General features: G+C 32.8%; 1 protein-coding gene across 3 annotated transcripts in view; it reads left to right on the forward strand.

Moving 5' to 3' along the window:
* The window catches only part of LOC140744274 (sodium-independent sulfate anion transporter), a 57461-nt gene extending 40671 nt beyond the window's left edge, over window positions 1-16790 (forward strand). For all 3 annotated transcript variants that reach the window (XM_073075825.1, XM_073075824.1, XM_073075826.1), the window contains exons 9-12: window positions 2863-3008; window positions 4098-4382; window positions 7639-7783; window positions 16303-16790. In XM_073075825.1, the coding sequence (XP_072931926.1) occupies window positions 2863-3008; window positions 4098-4382; window positions 7639-7783; window positions 16303-16355 (629 nt within the window). In that variant the 3' untranslated portion in view covers window positions 16356-16790. The remainder of the gene's footprint in view (window positions 1-2862; window positions 3009-4097; window positions 4383-7638; window positions 7784-16302) is intronic.
* The last annotated feature ends 1750 nt before the right edge of the window (window positions 16791-18540 follow it).

Raw genomic sequence — 18540 nt, forward strand, 5'->3', positions numbered from 1 at the left:
AAAGTCGTTCAAAAAAACGAAACGAAACGTTGCGAAAGACGCAAGTTCGTCTTACGCAAAGTATATTCTTCCATGCCGAGACATCTTTTGTTGTTTTGTTAGTCACAACAGAAAATATGCTGTTGTGAATAACGAAACAATAAAAGATAAATTTTGATGGTATTATTATATTTGTTGTTGCGTTTAACTTCTGTCGATAAGAATGATAGTCGGTCGGAGTCAATTTAAAAAGAATATTACAGAATAGTTAAGTTAAAAATAAATTGGTCAAATTTATATTGACGGGTTAAATCTTTAAGTTTCATTAAAGGTTGAGCTTAATATAATTTAAAAAAAATTAAAAGATATTTTAATAATTAAAAAAATCGAATCATAATTATGTAATATGTATATTTTTTAGGTGTACAAAAAAGTATATTTTTGTGCCTTGTTGTCACAATATAAATAACTTTTCTATGTAACGGATTAATACTTGCAACACAAACTCCTTTCGGAAGAATTATTTCATGACTGCTTATACTCGTAAATGTTTGTAAATCTTGTAGGTAAAAATGTTCGTATTTCTCCAGTTATGTCGGTTTCTAGCTGATAAATGAGCGGATTATTCAAATGAAACAAATCATTCAGTATTTCTTCTTTACGATAAGATATTTTGTATCTTATGAGCCGTAATTTATTTGAGGATCATTTTATCCGTACTAAACCGAAAGATTCTTTTTGATAAAATTGTAAGGAGAGTGGGTAAATTTATATAATCTTAAGCTTAAAGCGTTAAAATGAACTGTTTGAGGTTCTGAATTGCGTATAACGAGGATGAGAGCGACACACAAAGCAAAGAATGAGGTCTATTTGCTCAGCAATTTAAGGAAGTGGATTCCTATACAGAAAGGTATGAACATCCTATATACATCAAATTTATTTCCGTGCTTCCCCTATTGTAGGTGTTTGATCCAATCATCGCTCCTTATTCTTTTCTTGATTCGGTTATTAAACTTAAATCTATTCCCTTTTTTAAAATCCAATACAATTAAGTGTAAATTATTGTAGATTTAAAAAAAAAAAAAAAAATTTATACCAATAAATAAGTGCACTTGTTTATAAAACATTATCATTTAGTACTATGCACTGTGTTGTTTTCCACTAACTTCAAAACAAATCTATTAATGATATTCAGTAAACTATATCAAAAACTAAACTTCGCAAAATATTCGGTTCTCCATTTTACATCAGGGGAGATCCACAAATTACGTGAGGTGTTTTTTTGAATTTTCTGTCCCTCCCTCCCCCCCTGGTGAGATGTCGTGAGATTTTATTCAACCCCCTCCCCCATCCCCCAATCTCACGTGAGATTTTTCAAAATGTGCGTTTCTTAAATATGTAAACGTGTTGGAGTGTTATTGTAAAAAGAAAAAAAAAATTTGCTTCGTACTTTTATTTACGACTAGTTAAGACTAGTAATCAATATTGCTGAGTTATAAGTGTAATAAAAATTTAACAATAGAATACTTAAATCGTAACTAATGCGATTAAAAAAATATATCTACTCTAATTCAGTCCATGGAGAATCATGCGTGGTCTCAAGAGAGACTATTGGAACCAACATGTCCATATGATTTTCAATAAAATCATCTGCTCCTTCAACTTCGTTCTCACTGTATCGTAAACTCTGATTAAATTGAACTATTTGGTATAAAACAAATATGGTAGTTTGACAGTCAGTAGTAATGTATAACGTCGAAGTATGAATGAAATTATTTTCTTTCGAACGAATTAGTGAATGATCTTAATCGTATTACAGTTATGCTTAAATCTTAAGCATGTAGAATCTGGATAATGGGTCAAAATAGTATAGTTTTTTTTTGTTTCAATAAGAAAAAAAATTGCGTGATATTTGCCGAGACCCCCCCTCTCTCCAACGTAAGATTAGATGAGATTTGACTCGACCCCCCCTCCCCCTTAAACATCTCACGTAATTTGTGGATCTCCCCACACAGAAAATTTGTATACAGGAAATTATGGAAATAAGTACCAAAAACTTACTCAAGTAATAAGTACTATGAATATTGTAAACAAAGGTGAGCCTAAATGTAGATAAAAATAAAAATCATCCGTCCACGAACAGAAAATTCGAATTTCATAGCCGACGAACTTTAATAAAAGTTCTTTGCCGATCGAGAGATTTTTCTTACAGATCGCTCTTATGTATTCAGAGTTTGCTTTCATAAATTAGTAACAGGTGAGGGCGTAATCTATCTCTAAAATTCTAAAATTGTCAAACTCACTACTGTTAAACTAACTCTAAAATTGTTACATTTCTCCATTAATCTCTTTGGTATTTAGTAATGTTTAGGGAGATTAAAATAATATCAATATCAATCTCCGACTTGGCATACATTTCAATAATTACTTTAAATGTTTTATAGGGCTCTTCTGACTGGTAAAAGTAATGAAACTTAGTGTGGGGCTGGTAGTTTAGAAAGCGTCATAAACACCCTTTGTGTTTGTTTATTACCTTTAATAATAATGAAGGTGGTAGAACCCTTTGTGGTTCGACTCCGGCGGCACCACCGTCACACCTATTTCTGCCTAATAACAGCAGTGTTACGCGCTGCTGTGTTCCGCTTTGAAGGGTGTGGTAAGGGAGACAGACTTTTCCGAGACGTTCCAGCTTATACCTCAGGGGTAGCGGCGCATCTGTGCCCGCCCTCGGGTAGGGATATCTAATCCTATCTGGGGTTGATTACAGATGACCATGGGCGGCAGTAGCCACTTATCATCAGGTGGACTGCATGCTCGTCTGCTAGTCCTATATTATAAAGAAAGAAATGAATCCACAAAATATTTATAGTTTGCTTTTCACAGGGATTGACCTTATTCCTCTACTGGGAACGTTCCTATGCTGCCTGGGGCTGGGTATCGAGGTCGGACTAATTTGCGGTGTCGGCATCGATGTCTTGCTGCTGCTGTACTACCATTCCCGACCATCTCTTAACGTGAAGCTTGTTGATGTGAGTATAATATTGTGTATCTTTATAATTGGTTCGTACGATTATTCATTAGTTAGTATAAAGTAGGTACAGAGCCTATCTACTTGAATACAAATAGTGGTAGACTACTGTAACTTTGCGTGTTATTCCACGAACATGAATAGACATAGGTAATTCAAGTTCAAGTGAACAAATTAAACTAAATATTGCAATTCTCGGGAAATGTGCTGTGAAGGCTATTAGTATATTACATTTCATAACTATAATAGGTACCCTACGATACGTAGCATTACGCGAGGTACGATTATAGAAATTTTCGTTATAATTCAAACCTAACAAATCCTGAACAACTTACCCTAAAGCTATATTTCAAATTGGTAAATGATGAAAGTTTTTGTAATTTGACCCATTACGGTGACCACAATTTAAGTTTTTTATCTGTTTGTCTAGTTCCATTTCATTCATATTTTCGAATAATATATGTAGTTACTATAATATTTTATATAAATAAAGTAAAAAAATTCAGTTCATCATGTTTATATATATTTCAAGTGTGTATCTTTCAATATTGAGGTTAAATTAATCCAAATGGAAATTTATCTTACGCAATAACAGTTTTACCAGTTTGATAAGTAAAAATATTTCAACTTTAGCTACAACTGCCTGTCGTAAATATATCTTTGATTCCTGAAAGCAATTCCATACACGTATACGCTATTGGAGATTCTTAAACTTTGTTTCTTTTACTCGATTTCTTACAGTTTTCAAAGAGCCCATCTATGGTATAGAATATAAAATACATATATTTTATTTCAAAGTTTTCAGTTTTATTATTATTAACCGTTTTATCTATCTATACCAAATCTACCTATCTATACAAAAAGTAAAATTATAATTGGGCGTTATAAATAAATTTATATTATAGTGTTTTTCCTACGACTTGTTAGATTTCTTAAATAATGAATATTGCACTTAGCAATAAGATATGACACATATCTTAACAAGAAACACCAGCTTTTATGTTCTTTATAAAATCTTTATAGGTTTACTTCTATTGTATGTATTGTATACATATGTTGTGTCCCTTTTAACCCTTTTCATTTCTTACAGGAAGACCACTTACCCCCACATTTTGCTATCCACCCTATAGGCGGGCTACATTTCGCGTCCGCTGAGCGAGTGCGATCCGAGCTAACTTCATTGAAAGATTCTAAGAAAAAATCAAATTCCCTAGCACTAGAAACCCTGACGATAGTGGGTGATATGAACGGGTCTAATGGGGCAAATGGGGTAAATGGGGCAATAGCCAACGGGTCGGTCGGGGGAATGCGATCGCCGAATATATTGGTGATTTATTGCGACGCACTGATACGCCTGGATTACACTTTCTTGCAGGTTTGTGATCTGTTTGTTTGTTGTATTTACAGTATTACCAGAAATAAACCTGTCTCTTCGGTCTAGAAGGAAGAAAAGCGTTTATAGTTATTTCATCTTTCTTATTTTAATTGTATTACATAGTATCTATAGATGATTTCTGATGTGTTTATGTAGTTAAAAACATTAATATTTCAGGCTTTCACAAAAATAAATGTATTCTTAACATTTTTTACAATATTAATATCATTAACATGTAATTTAATTTGTTTTCCTTTATTTTTTGCGAAATAGAGCAACTTGTACATCTGATACATAATCAAGTCCAAGTAACTTTTCAACTAGATAAACTGACGATAGTCAGAGAGGTTGCACCTGGGGACTAAGCTGGAATACTTCGTGTAAGTGACTTCACTTACAAAATTATTCAAATAGGGACGGTAACGCTTGAAATTAGGCAGGACATATAGTGATAGTACCCCCAACCACAACTACCATATTCATTGTAATAAAACATCTTGATTAGTTAAACATTAGATTAATTTATTGTGAGTTAATTAGTCGTAAGTCTGAGGACAGTGGAAAACTTTACTGTATGAAATAATTATGCTTAGGGGAAATAATATTTTATCGATTTGAAGACAAAAAAACTAACAAAATTAAAATTATTATTCATTGTAATAAAACATCTTGATTAGTTAAACATTAGATTATTTTTTTGTTAGTTAATTAGTCGTGAGTCTGAGGACAGTGGAAAACTTTACTGTATGAAATAATTATGCTTAGGGGAAATAATATTTTATCGATTTGAAGACAAAAAAACTAACAAAATTAAAATTATTATTCATTGTAATAAAACATCTTGATTAGTTAAACATTAGATTAATTTTTTGTTAGTTAATTAGTCGTAAGTCTGAGGACAGTGGAAAACTTTACTGTATGAAATAATTATGCTTAGGGGAAATAATATTTTATCGATTCGAAGACAAAAAACTAACAAAATTAAAATTATTAAACTGAATTATTTAAGTTTAATAAATGATTTATTGTGTAATTTTTTCATAATAGTGGGTAGATAGCAAGCGCTAAACGTATCTATCATAACATCCGGGTGTTATGCGGGTGCTGTATAACTAAATAATTAAGCTGAGAGTATTTCATAAAATGACAAAAATGAAAGACAATGAAATTATTAAAGTAAATGATTTAAGTTTAATAAATGATTTATTGTGTATGTTTTTGATAATAGTGGGTAGATAGCAAGCGCTAAACGTATCTATCATAACATCCGGGTGTTATGCGGGTGCTGTATAACCAAATAATTAAGCTGAGAGTATTTCATAAAATTACAACAATGAAAGACAATGAAATTATTAAAGTAAATGATTTAAGTTTAATAAAAGATTTATTGTGTAATTTTTTCATAATAGTGGGTAGATAGCAAGCGGTAAACGTATCTAACATAACATCCGGGTGTTATGCGGGTGCTGTATAACCAAATAATTAAGCTGAGAGTATTTCATAAAATGACAAAATTGAAAGACAATGAAATTATTAAAGTAAATGATTTAAGTTTAATAAATGATTTATTGTGTATGTTTTTGATAATAGTGGGTAGATAGCAAGCGGTAAACGTATCTACTCGTAACATAACATCCGGGTATTGTGGGCGCGCAATGTGGCGAACATTGGTGATTTATCTCCATCCAATGTCTGGATTACACTTTCTTGCATCTCCGTGATCTATTCGTGTTTTATTTCGCGGAACTTTGATTTATATCATACTTATGTTTGAATGTATGTTTCCACTTTGACTTGTCGTGAATGATTTATGGATTTTCAGATTTCCTTTGAATTTTATAAGATTTTCATATTTTAAAGCGAGCGTTTATTTTACTACCAGCAAGACTAAATACAAGGTGAATATTCTGTTTAATTGAGAAGTACCTACCTATGGTTGTCGTGGTGTTATATATGTAATTATGTAATATATTCAAAATTTCAACTCAAGCAGTTAACTGAAAGTCTGTATAATAAAAAGCTGTTAAAATATACAATAAAGAAAGACAAACATACAATATACGCACGAAAAACATAACCCTTCTTTGGCAGTCGGGTAAAAAGAAGTAAAAGAACATAACACACAAATAATCTGATCGTGCAGTAGATTTCAGATTGATATTTAATAAATCGACTCGTGGTCACTATCAAGTGAGATTTGACGTTGTGGCTTGTGGCCGCTGCATTGAACGGGTTATAATATCGCTCTAGTATGAAATTTTCGTTGAAAGGGTAAATGATGATAAATTACTCGGCCAACCTACTGAAAAGTAAAAGTACATTAGTTTGTCCTATTTACCTATAATTTCTGATTTAGATTCTGCATGTTTAAAGAGAAATAAAAAAGTTACAGCGTCATAAAAGTGTATTAAACATCGATATACTACTAATAAAGACGTAGTATATCGATGGTATTAAACTATTAGCAACAAGTTAAAAGTAAAGTTTTGTATTTATATATCGTCGTAAAATTCAATTTGGATTATCAATAAGTAGTATCAGTGAAGTAATCACTTAACAATGTTCTGGTGAACTAAAATCGTGCATATTGCTATATTTAAAGATCCATTTCGGACATAATACTAACGCCATGAGATTTGACGTTGCGGCTTGCGGCCACTGCATTCAACGGGTTACATAAATATGATTCTAATGTCCAATTTCGGTTAGCAATTGTGTATTAATAGTTATTTTGAACTAGTATGCCATTATGTTACTCCAAATCACTATATTGCGGTACAAAAATAATTATTTCGCAATTTATGTATGCTAGTGTGATTACTTAACTGAAAATGACGATTTTAATGAGAATCAACAAAAAATATTAACCTTTATAAGGGCTCTTAAAACTTAAAAATTGGTAGTTAAACTATTTAAATATAAACGAGTGACAGAAAATATAAGATAGAGATAATTACTTTTGCACAATAACAATACGATTAAGGGCTGTGTTTTAGTACGTACTCGTATTAGTAAAGCGTGGACATTTACGGAATATTCCAACTAAGCCTCAGGTAACAATACGTATTGTTATTTACATTTAGGTCTTCAAACCGGGTTAGATAAAATAGACTGTCCTTTACTAGTTCAAATTAAGTATTCAAGTTTTCACAAAGTTTCGAGTTTCTGAGTTCAAGGTTGAATAAAATTTTAAATGATATCGTTAAGTTAATGAATTAAACGGAATCATTATTAATTTATTATTATTTTGGGGCAGAGTATCAAAATGATGGTGAGCGAGTGGTCGGCCGCCGGTCCCGTGGTGTGGTGCGACGCCAGCGCCGCTCTACAGGAGCAGCTTAACAGCGTCGTACACGAACCTTTGTATTGTGATAAGGAGCAACTGCCGAGTTTCTTAATAGGTGAGTGAATATAGAAATAAAAAAATACAACTAAATATAGTATAGTGAGTAAAATGATGGTGAGTGAGTGTTCAGTCGCCGGTCCCGAAGTATGGTGCGACGCTAACGCCGCCCTACAAGAGCAGCTCAACAGTTTCATACACGAACCTTTGTACTGCCACAAGGAGCAACTGCCGGATTTCTTAATAGGTGAGTATAGAAATAAAAAAATAGTAAAATATAGTTTAGTGAGTAAAATGATGGTGAGTGAGTGGTCGGTCGTCGGTCTGGTGGTGTGGTCCGACAGTAGAGCCGCTCTACAAGAGCAGCTCAACAGTGTCATACACGAACCTTTGTACTGTGATAGGGAGCAACTGACGAGTTTCTTAATAGGTAAGTGAGTATTGGAAGTTTGAGCTTCCGGTTCTGTAGTTCAGAAGAAATACGTATTTTGGCTTGTGTTTTTTATAATATAGGAGTAGAAGACGAGCTTGCATTTCACCTGATGATAAGTGGTTTGCCGCCCATCTGCCGGACATCTGTAATCAACTCCAGATATAATTACGTATTCCTGCCTAGAGTCGACCACATATGCGCCGCTACCCCTCAAGGACTAAGCTGGAACGCATCGGAAAAAGTATGTCTCCCTTACCACACACTTCGAACCAGTACCCACTACGTATGGGCATGGGCCAATACAATTTCGTAGTTCTGACATAATCCGCTAGGGGCGCTGATTGGAATTTGTATGGGCAAATACGTAAACAAATACCAAAACAGTCATATTTGTCGAAACGTAAAAACTCCTGGTAAGGGTACAGCGCACCGCAGTGTTTAACACTCCTGACCATGAGTTGGCATAGAAACGCCACTATAGAAATGGTAAATAGAAAACTATTGTCATTTTGCTAGTGAATAACATAACTATAGTCCGATTCATAATTAGGTGTCCAAAATGTAAACAAAGGTGTTGACCTGTCAAGAAAATATGTGTCAAATGGCAGTTTCTTATTTTTGACAATATTAAATTAATACATCGATAATAAAATAATAATCTAAATAAATTAAAATCAATTCACATTTTTAAATATTTATATTAACTCAATTTCATTTCATACAGTAATAATAATAAAAAACAAGATTTATGAGAGAAAATTAAATTGTGATAATGGTCACACAATCGGCATCCAAAACATTTTTTGTGCCGCTATTTTTAAGTTTCGTAGTTGATATTATTCATTTTCATGATCGTGATCGAACTCGAATTTTTTCTAGTCTTCATAGCGCGTTTTTTTAATTGTGTGCAGTTATTAAGTTTTTGTTTTATGTTGAATTTTGTGAAAGTTTTCGTTTCTTGTTAATTTGTTAAGGTTTACAATACCTGTCATCGAATTTTGACAATGACATTTCTTTGTTTACATTTTGGACACCTAATTATGAATCAGACTATACTATCGTTACGGTATTTCTTGACAACGTCTGTCAAATTAATGACTCATGGGACCGAATTTGTATGGCAATAGATCATAATGACATTCGCTAGCGATTTGATTTCGATAGGTTTTTTACGTATCGAGTTACGTCACTACGGATTTTAGTTCTACGAGTAACCACCAGAGGCGCTGTACAATTTTTCATACATTTATTTTTCGCAGTCGCTAGCGAGTAATACTTTTGTAAACTCATGGTAGTCCTACTGTTATTAGGCAAGAATAGGTATGTCGGCGGTACCGACGGAGTCGAACCACAAAGGATTTATTTGTAATATTTTTTGTTACTTTATTGTAATTTGTAAAGAAATAATTTTCCTATGTCATCATAAAGAAAAAACCTATTTACTAATCAGTTAATCATTATTTTATGGTGTATTGTTTAAACACAATGGAAGTGTGATGTAAACCACAGTAAATGTTAATGGCAATAATTTTATTTGTTTCCATTAAAATATTGCATATTATGGCACATTCAAAACATGCGTAGTAATGCGACAATTAGAAATATGAAGAAATGTTTGTTTTCTTTACAAAGATATATTTATAGTTTTCCTTATCTATTGTATGTGAATATGTAATTAGCATTTCTCACATTTCCCGGTATTTTAATATTTCTTAACGTTTTATTACTAAATATAAGTAAAAGCAGTGTTAACATAATAATCTGACATTTGACGTAATTTGCTAGGGCCTGGGGTTCGAATCTCAGGCACGTATTTGTTTTTTCGTAGTTAATTGCGCATTAAAATTAATAATAATAATAATAATAATAATAATAAACGTTTATTGCCATAATAACACAGTTACAGAAAGAATAAATGTACATTTTACAGTAATATTAATATGACAAAAGGAATTCGGCTCAGCATTGCTGTCTCAGAATCAGGGATTCGAGTAGCGCTGTTTTTCAGCCGCTCCTATAATCCCTGTGGTGTTAGGTGGGATAAGAAGATAGTCAGCCGTCAGTGGGGCATCTCCTGGGTTTTAAAATCCAAGCGTGTATGTGTGTGTGTGTGTGTGTGTGTGTGTGTGTGTGTGAGTGTGTATGTACGTATTTGAAGGTTAAATAATGTGTTTAATTAGCATTAAAGAACTTTTTTATCATATCTAGAATTAGTTATCATTTGCTTTATCCCGGTGGTTCATTAATGGTTTATTTGTCATTCTTATATATTAAAAATACTACTAAAATATATGATTCCCAGTCATTTTAAAATATACCTATTACTCAATGAGATGTAACTTGAATACGGACCGACCTAATCGATTTTACATTATATTTCATAAGCGTATTTAATGCATCTTTAAAGTTTAATTTAGTTTTGAGTGCAAACAACTGTATAATTAACTTCGGGCAAAAGTCAGTACTAATTAATAACAGTTTGCAACAAAGAGCTGCTACAGAGTTGCTGGCTCATTATGCTTTAGGTGAATTTTTACTTTCACTCTACATTCCAAATTTTCACCTTTAATTTTTTTAAAGTCTCTTGGAAGTCAATAAGAATTGATGGGAATGATATTGTGACTTACAATTTATTCATATTTACCCAAGGCATAAATCTGTTTACCTAAATCATTAAAACATAATGTAAATACAACAAAGATTGTAACCTTAAGAGGCTCCATTTGTTTTTAGATATCTATTTCTAACTAGTTCTCTATAAAGTATGAACTACAAATCTAAATCGGAGGTCAGCACTTTTTTAAAACTGAATAACCTACATTTGAATATTTGAGTACATTATACAACTATGTAAAAAAGAAAATAATGCACCGTAAAAGTTGAATTTAGTTTCGAATGCAAACGACTGACTAAGTAACTTCGGGCAGAAGTTACTTCTAATTAATAACAGTTCGCAATAAAGAGCTGTCGGGAGCGCCGTGAGCTACGACCGCATCACATAGTTTTGTCTTTGCCTTAACTCACAATGCCTTTCAAAATGTCACGCTTTAAAGATTTTATTGTATATAGATAGATATATATATTTATAGTCATAGATGTAATATATATAACAACGCGAGCTATTGATTTCAATTAATTTTTGTTAATTTTGAGTTGAAGCTATTTTATTTTACGATTTCCATTTAAAGTTCATTAAAAAATATTTTAGTAGACTATATTTTTGGAGTGGGTAACTCCGGACGGTTGCAAGGGTCGTCTTTTTATTATAAGAACTATGATTATTGTTTTGCTTTTGAGGGTTGGTTGACAATTGACGTGGATGGCGTGTCGACTTGTAAATCCATCGGCACCGAATTTATTATTTTATTGTATGTTTGTTTGTTGGAACTGAAAACAGGTGCGATATGGAGGAACGCCATCTGGTGTTTGCATATCGGTCAGACGGGAGGCTTGATGATCTGACATAATATTTCATCAGTTATTACCAGAATTTGCCAAAAAATAAGAAATCTCACGGAATATGGAGCGGTTGGCTATTATATAGTCCATCAAGCTGGCCAAGTACGAATTAGTAGGCTTCACATACTTTTCAGATTTTTAAGAAATCTCAAGCGTGCAGGCTTATCACGATGTTTTTCTTTACCGTTTTAGCAAGTAATTATTAATTTTTCATGTGCACAGAAATATGTTCTGCGTGCCTGTGATGCGAACCTCAGAGTATTCAGAGCTTTCGATTGAGAAGCCGAGTTTTTAAACACTAGGCTATCGCTGCTGTTTTGCTATTCTGAATGTAAGTGGTGGAATTCAGGGAAATGTCGATTTAGAGTAGGCGCTGCTCGTTAAGATAATCATTAGGATTAAAAAGACGACACACGTAAATTATTCCTACGTAGAAGTTAACTTAAAAACAAGAATCAGAAACATGCACTATAAAAGTTTAATACAGTTTTAACTGCAAACGATAAGTAACTAGAGGTACGAGTAGAAGTCCGTACTAATTAATATCACAGTTCGCAACAAAGAACTCCAGTTCCGTTCTTTTCCCGTAGCTAACGTGTGTAATCGTTTTTCAGTAGTCACATTATGCTTCACGTTATGTTGAGTTCCGTCACGCTCTACATTTTCAAATTTCTGATTCCTTTCACATATGTCAAAATTTTCAAAATGTATATTTACTTTCTTCTTAAAATTAAATTTAAAACAGTAGGAGGACTTCCTACAGTATTTGGAACATTTTAACAATAAGACTATGAATGAATGACTGTGAATGAACGTTACGCGGTTTCCGGTTGTTCCATTCATATTCAATTTTTGTTCACACCGAGCATGTCTGCTTTGCATGTTCTGTCGAACGTGTGATGTGGAAACAGCCTACGTCATTTTCTATGGCTATACTACACAGGTTTTTAATGCAATTTTAAAGTAATAAAGATAAAAAAGTGATATGGGGTTTTTAAAACTTATCTAAGATTTTACGAAATATACGCACGATACTACTTAATACGTGCTGTGTGTGTGTTCTTTATGTGGGTCTTAAATACCTCATCCAACGTTATGCATATTATAGGAAGGGAATAAATCGAAACAAATAATCAATAGCATCTTCTTACGAATTCCTTAATTATCTACTAAATGCATTAACACACACAATAAAACGTATTGAGCACAGAACATCCCTTGAAGGGGAAAAACCTAATTATTAATAAAAAAAATGTGAGTTGAATTCGATTGCGCATGGCGACGCGTCGCCACACCGTACACACTACTGCATGTAGACTGTATATATACAGGGTGAATTTTTAAAACGGGCCTTCAGGGCCAAATCCGAAACTATAAGGATTAGCGAAAAATGCTGAAAGGAGTTACGAGGCCGATTTTAATAAAAACTAAAACTGCATCATTAGTTTTTTTTAATATTTTTTTCCTTAGCCGGGAATCGAACGAGTTCATTTTGAAAAAATATGACACCTCTATATTATTCCACTATCTGATAGTGTCGCTTATAAGGATCAAATTCTGGGAAGTAATGTTATGTGACAAATTAAAGGAAAAGGAAAATTTTGAAGAAAAAACATATTTTTCCATACATTGGCATACTAATCCTTAAGGATTATACATAACAAATGATTTATGTATAATTCTTTAGAAACAGACATAAGTCATACCATTAAAGAATTTGTTGGTTAATCAACTAATTATTCGATGTTATGACTATGACATACGGCTTAGTATGAGAAAGTAATAGTTTGGCAAATAAGTTACCGCCGTTTTTAGGATTTTTTTTTTAATGAAAATAGATAACTGATTAAATAGTAAAATCTTATTGTTTGTTGTTTACAACTTCGTTTCAACGTTAAATATGATTTTCTATATCTCTTTTTTTAGTAATCACTCGGATTTGACTCTAAAAAGTAATTCTCGCAAATAGTCAACTTTACGTCTGTATCAAACGAAACTCCGCCCATAGCAAGTAAATCTATTTTAATGGTCCTAAAAATAACCTTAGCTAAGTCGGACATAAAAATATAAATTATTGGGAAACAAAACGTCAATTTCGAATGATTAGAAACATTGAGCCAAAAAAAATGTTAATACACGAAATGTTTAAATTAATGAATGGCAGGAACTTAACTGCCAAATTAATATGAAAAAATATGTAATTTCTTAAAATTGAGGCTTTTCCTTTAGTTTGTCATTTATCATTACTTTCCAGATTTTGATCCTTATAAGCAACACTATCAGATAGTGGAATAATATAGAGGATGCATTTTTTTTCAAAATGAACTCGTTCGATTCCCGGCTAGGGAAAAAGTTATTTTAAAAAAGTAATGAATCAGTTTTAGTTTTTATCAAAATCGGCCTCGTAACTCCTTTCAGCATTTTTCGCTAATCCTTATAGTTTCGGATTTGGCTCTGAAGGCCGGTTTTAAAAATTCACCCTGTATACCATCGTATAGCGTGGCGACGCCACGGCATGCGTCGCCACGCCAGAAATTGGTTTTACGTGCGGCTATAGATGTTTCACATCAAAAATCGATATTTTTTTCAATTATTTCTTCGTTTCTGGTAGTAGGCGAAACGTGGGCTATTTAAATTCATTATGGCCATTCATCGTTTAATTTCGGTTTAAGCGGTTTTAGCGCTAAATTCGGACTTTGGGTACGATCCAAACCGGATGTTAACCGGACCGTAACATCGCAAACCGTACGCTTGCTCTATATAAATATACAATGTACGGGACTCATTTGTCTAAACTCTGCTAATAAATTACTTCATATTGAAATGAAGATAATTGACTTTAGTTTTACAAAAAATATAATAACATTTGATATTATAAAAAATACCAGGCAGTAATAGCCTAGTGGTTAAGAAACTCAGCCTCTCGATCGATTGGTCCGAGGTTCAAATGCCAGGCACACCTCTGATTTTTCAAAGTTATGTGCGTATTAGAAATTAATTATCACTTGTTAAACGGTAAAGGAAAACATCGTGGAAAACCTGCATACCTGAGAGATTTTAAAAAAATCTCAAAGGTATGTAAAGTCTACCAATACGCACTTGGCCAGCGCGGTGGACTTATGGCCTAATTCTTCTCATTATGAGAGGAGACCCGTGCACTGCTGGAGTGGGACGTTAATGGGTTGATGATGATTATATAAAATACAAACATATATTAGTTATGCCACAAACAAGTAATTGTCGAATTAAAATGAACGTTTATTTTATTTTCACCTCAAAAACATTAAGTCGAAATTTTATTCGAAACATTTATGCGGTGGCTCATTAAATATTCACTAACGGGAGTGCTTTTGGTTTATGCAGATAGGGATAATCATACATGTGACATGCGTACAACTTTGATCATTAAATTGTGTGTACGCGGTTTAGCAAACACGCCGTTCAAAGGGAAATGTTTTCACCGTTTTCGAAGGTATTTCAATTAGAGATTTGGGTGCATTCCATTACCCTGTAGTTTAACAGCTGTCAGATTTTATAGTAGTGCAATATTAAAGGTTTGGATTTTGAACGTAGTATTAAACCGATTTTTTTTTGTATATTGTATTTTTGTCGCTTATATAAAAATCTCACAATAATAAAACCTCAACGCTTTGCTTGACACGACATACCTACGATTGGGTAAATATATAATGATAATAGATAATTATAAGTATAATACGAAAATATACATCTTAAAATCGGCGTTATCTATTGTGTTCACAAATCTTTCAAGCTGGATGTAATCACACACAATCAATTCTTTTTTGAAAACGATTAAGCGGTTTCGGGGATTGGGGTATATAGTAACTAGAGACACGTGATTTAAGTTATCTCATTATAAATACTTGCCCGCACATGTTACTTATACTTGCGTGAAATTATGTTTCTATATTTTATTATAATTAACTATTGTTTTTTTTTCTTTATGGTGTACGAGAAACACGTATCTTAAAAATTTCATTGCATGTGTATGTATTTTTAATCATAGCAGCATTACAAATTGGTTACATTATTACCAGCCATAAAGTTAACAGCATTAGACATAGAGCGATATAACGATAAGGAATTTCAGCTTAGACTCCGAGTATGAAAAATTAAATGAAGATGTATAAACTTGCTTTTCTTGGTAATGTGGTAATCGTGAGTAAATCTTTGAAACGACCATGCATACTTACTTGATATTTAAATTTAGTTGTTGCCATTTAAGAACGTCATCATCATCATCATCATCATTAACCCATTATTGTCGCACTGCTGGGCACGGGTCTCCTCCTCTCAGAATGAGAAGGATTAGGCCATAGTCCACCGCGCTGGCCAAGTGCGAATTGGTAGACTTCACATACCTTTGAAAACTTTTTTTTAAGAATACAGGTATGCAGGAAGAGGTATGCAGGTTTCCTCATGATGTTTTCTTTCACCGTTTAAGCACTTGCTTTCAAAGTTATGTGCGTTAATTATCACTTGATAATTAACGCACATAACTTTGAAAAATCAGAGATGCGTGCCTGGGATTTGAATCTCGGACCTCTCAATCAAGAGGCAGCGTTTCTTAACCACTAGGCTATCACTGCTTATTTTTTTAATTTAAGAACGTACGAATTAATAAATGATAAAATAAAATTAATAACTGTAATGTCTATTTACAGGTATATCGCTGGCACAGGCACAAGTGAATGGTACAAATGATACGCATCTCTAAACATTTATTTATACTAATAATATTAGGTAATTATTATAAGTAATAGGTTAGTAGCTGTTGTAAGCATTTAAGAGAGATTGTTGCTAGTAATAAGTATTTTTAGATAATATTTCGTAATGTATGAACTTTGTATGAACTTAAATCAATGTGATGTAATCTTCAATAATATATGATAGCCCTTTATATGGGAACACAACGTAAAAACACACGGAGGCTGAATTGTATTTATATTTCAAAGGTTTCCTTTTTAATTTCATTACTTAGTATACCAGTGTGATATAGATATATGTATTGTCAATATTAGTTAATGTGTTATTTAAATAATACTTTTGAATTTGTATAATTTAGCGCCATAGAATAAGACAGCATGTGAATACAATACCTACAAAATGTGTGATATAATTAAGAAAACTATTTTTAATAAATGACACGTAAATAAAACCTGTTTTATTTTTTTATTTGGCGTAACATTCCTAGAACTTTCAGTGATGGTATGAAGGTATTATGGTATCAAGGTGGTAGAACCCTTTGTGGTTCTACCTATTTCTACCTAATAACAGCAGTGTTAGGCGCTGCTGTGTTCCGGTTTGAAGGGTGTCGTAACGGAAGACAGACTTTTCCGAGGCGGTCCAGCTTAGACCTCAGGTAGGAATATCTAATCCTATCTGGGGTTGATTACAGATGTCCATGGGCGGCAGTAGCCGCTTACCATCAGGTGGACTGCATGCTCGTCTTCTACTCCTATATTTAAAAAATAGACCCCTGGTGTCAGTTAAAATTGATATATACAGTTAACATTTTGAGAGAATTTTCATATAGGTATAGGGTGAACTTTTCAAGTGGGTCTGGACGGTGAAATCCGAAACTATGTAGGTTGGTGAAAAATGCTGAAAGGAGTTACGAGGCATATTTTGATAACCATTAAACTGGTTATTACTTTAAAAAAATCTTTTCTCTAGCCGGGAAACGAACGAGATTATTCTGAATAAGAAAACTACATCGTGTATTATTTCAGCATAGAATAGTGTAGCTTTTAAGGATCAAATCCTAGGAAGTAACGATAGTGACAAACTAAAGGAAAATGCTTATATTGAAGAATTAGCGAAAATGGTTAAAGTAGTTACGAGGCCAATTAATTATAATAAGTAAAACTGCGTCGTCAGATTTTATATCTACTTTCCTCGTAAAATACATAAAATACATATCGCTCATTATGACCCATCCATGTCAAATCAGTTCCACGTTTACTTGTAATAAATCGTGTCCTTCTCATGCCGAGGTACTCTATATAAGTTAGAATTCTTAATAGCCTTGTCAGTTGTACACATTCATTGTTAATTAAGTAACACTTGGACGTAAATATGTTACCAATCAGTTGTATAACTTTGCTCGTATTAGTCGCAATCACTAATAGTGCTCATGTACATAAACCACATTACAATATAGACGAAGCTCCCGCTTTGTTTGAAAAATTTATAGTAGACTACGGTAAACAATATAAGAATGAAGCGGACAAAGATTTGCACTATGAAGCATTTAAAAATAACTTGGCTAAGATAAATAAATCTAACAGTGAAGATAACGGCAGCGCAGTGTTTGATATAAATAAGTTTTCTGATTACACATCGGAGGAAATTAACAAGTTACATGGGTACAAAAGTAAGTAAAGATATTTTGTATAGTCGTGATGAGCTTTTTACGATATACGCCCATTATTAAATATCTTTATAAGTGTACATATAATTTTGAATTTTCTTCTTTAAAATACACTATTCAACCCCCGACGCAAAATGAGGGATGTTATAAGTTTAACGTGTTTGATGTGTTTGAGGCATCGTAACTCGCAAACAGATTCGAATGCGTATTTTTTAAAATACAAAACGCAAGTAGCTGTATGTATGTTAGACTAATTATAGTTACATTTAATTTGGAGAATAAAAGGGCTGCAGGGTGATAGAATTCTTAAGTAGCTAGTGAAACGGCAAATAGCGGCGATCGCCTCAGATTTTAGTATCTTAAGAATCTTACCATTGTATAATTATTGTACTACATGAAGTCGTCAGAAAATTGCAGGCTTATTAGGAGTATTCTAAATTTCTAAATGTGGTAGCCAAATATTCCTTAAATTTGATTGATACTTCTGGACGGTGATATAGGTTATAGAGTTATAATAGTAAAATAGTGA

The sequence above is a fragment of the Epargyreus clarus genome, unplaced genomic scaffold (assembly GCF_041222505.1).
Source record: "Epargyreus clarus isolate Ecla_fem2 unplaced genomic scaffold, WU_Ecla_fem_2.2 ptg000008l, whole genome shotgun sequence".
NCBI classification, from domain to species: domain Eukaryota; kingdom Metazoa; phylum Arthropoda; class Insecta; order Lepidoptera; family Hesperiidae; genus Epargyreus; species Epargyreus clarus.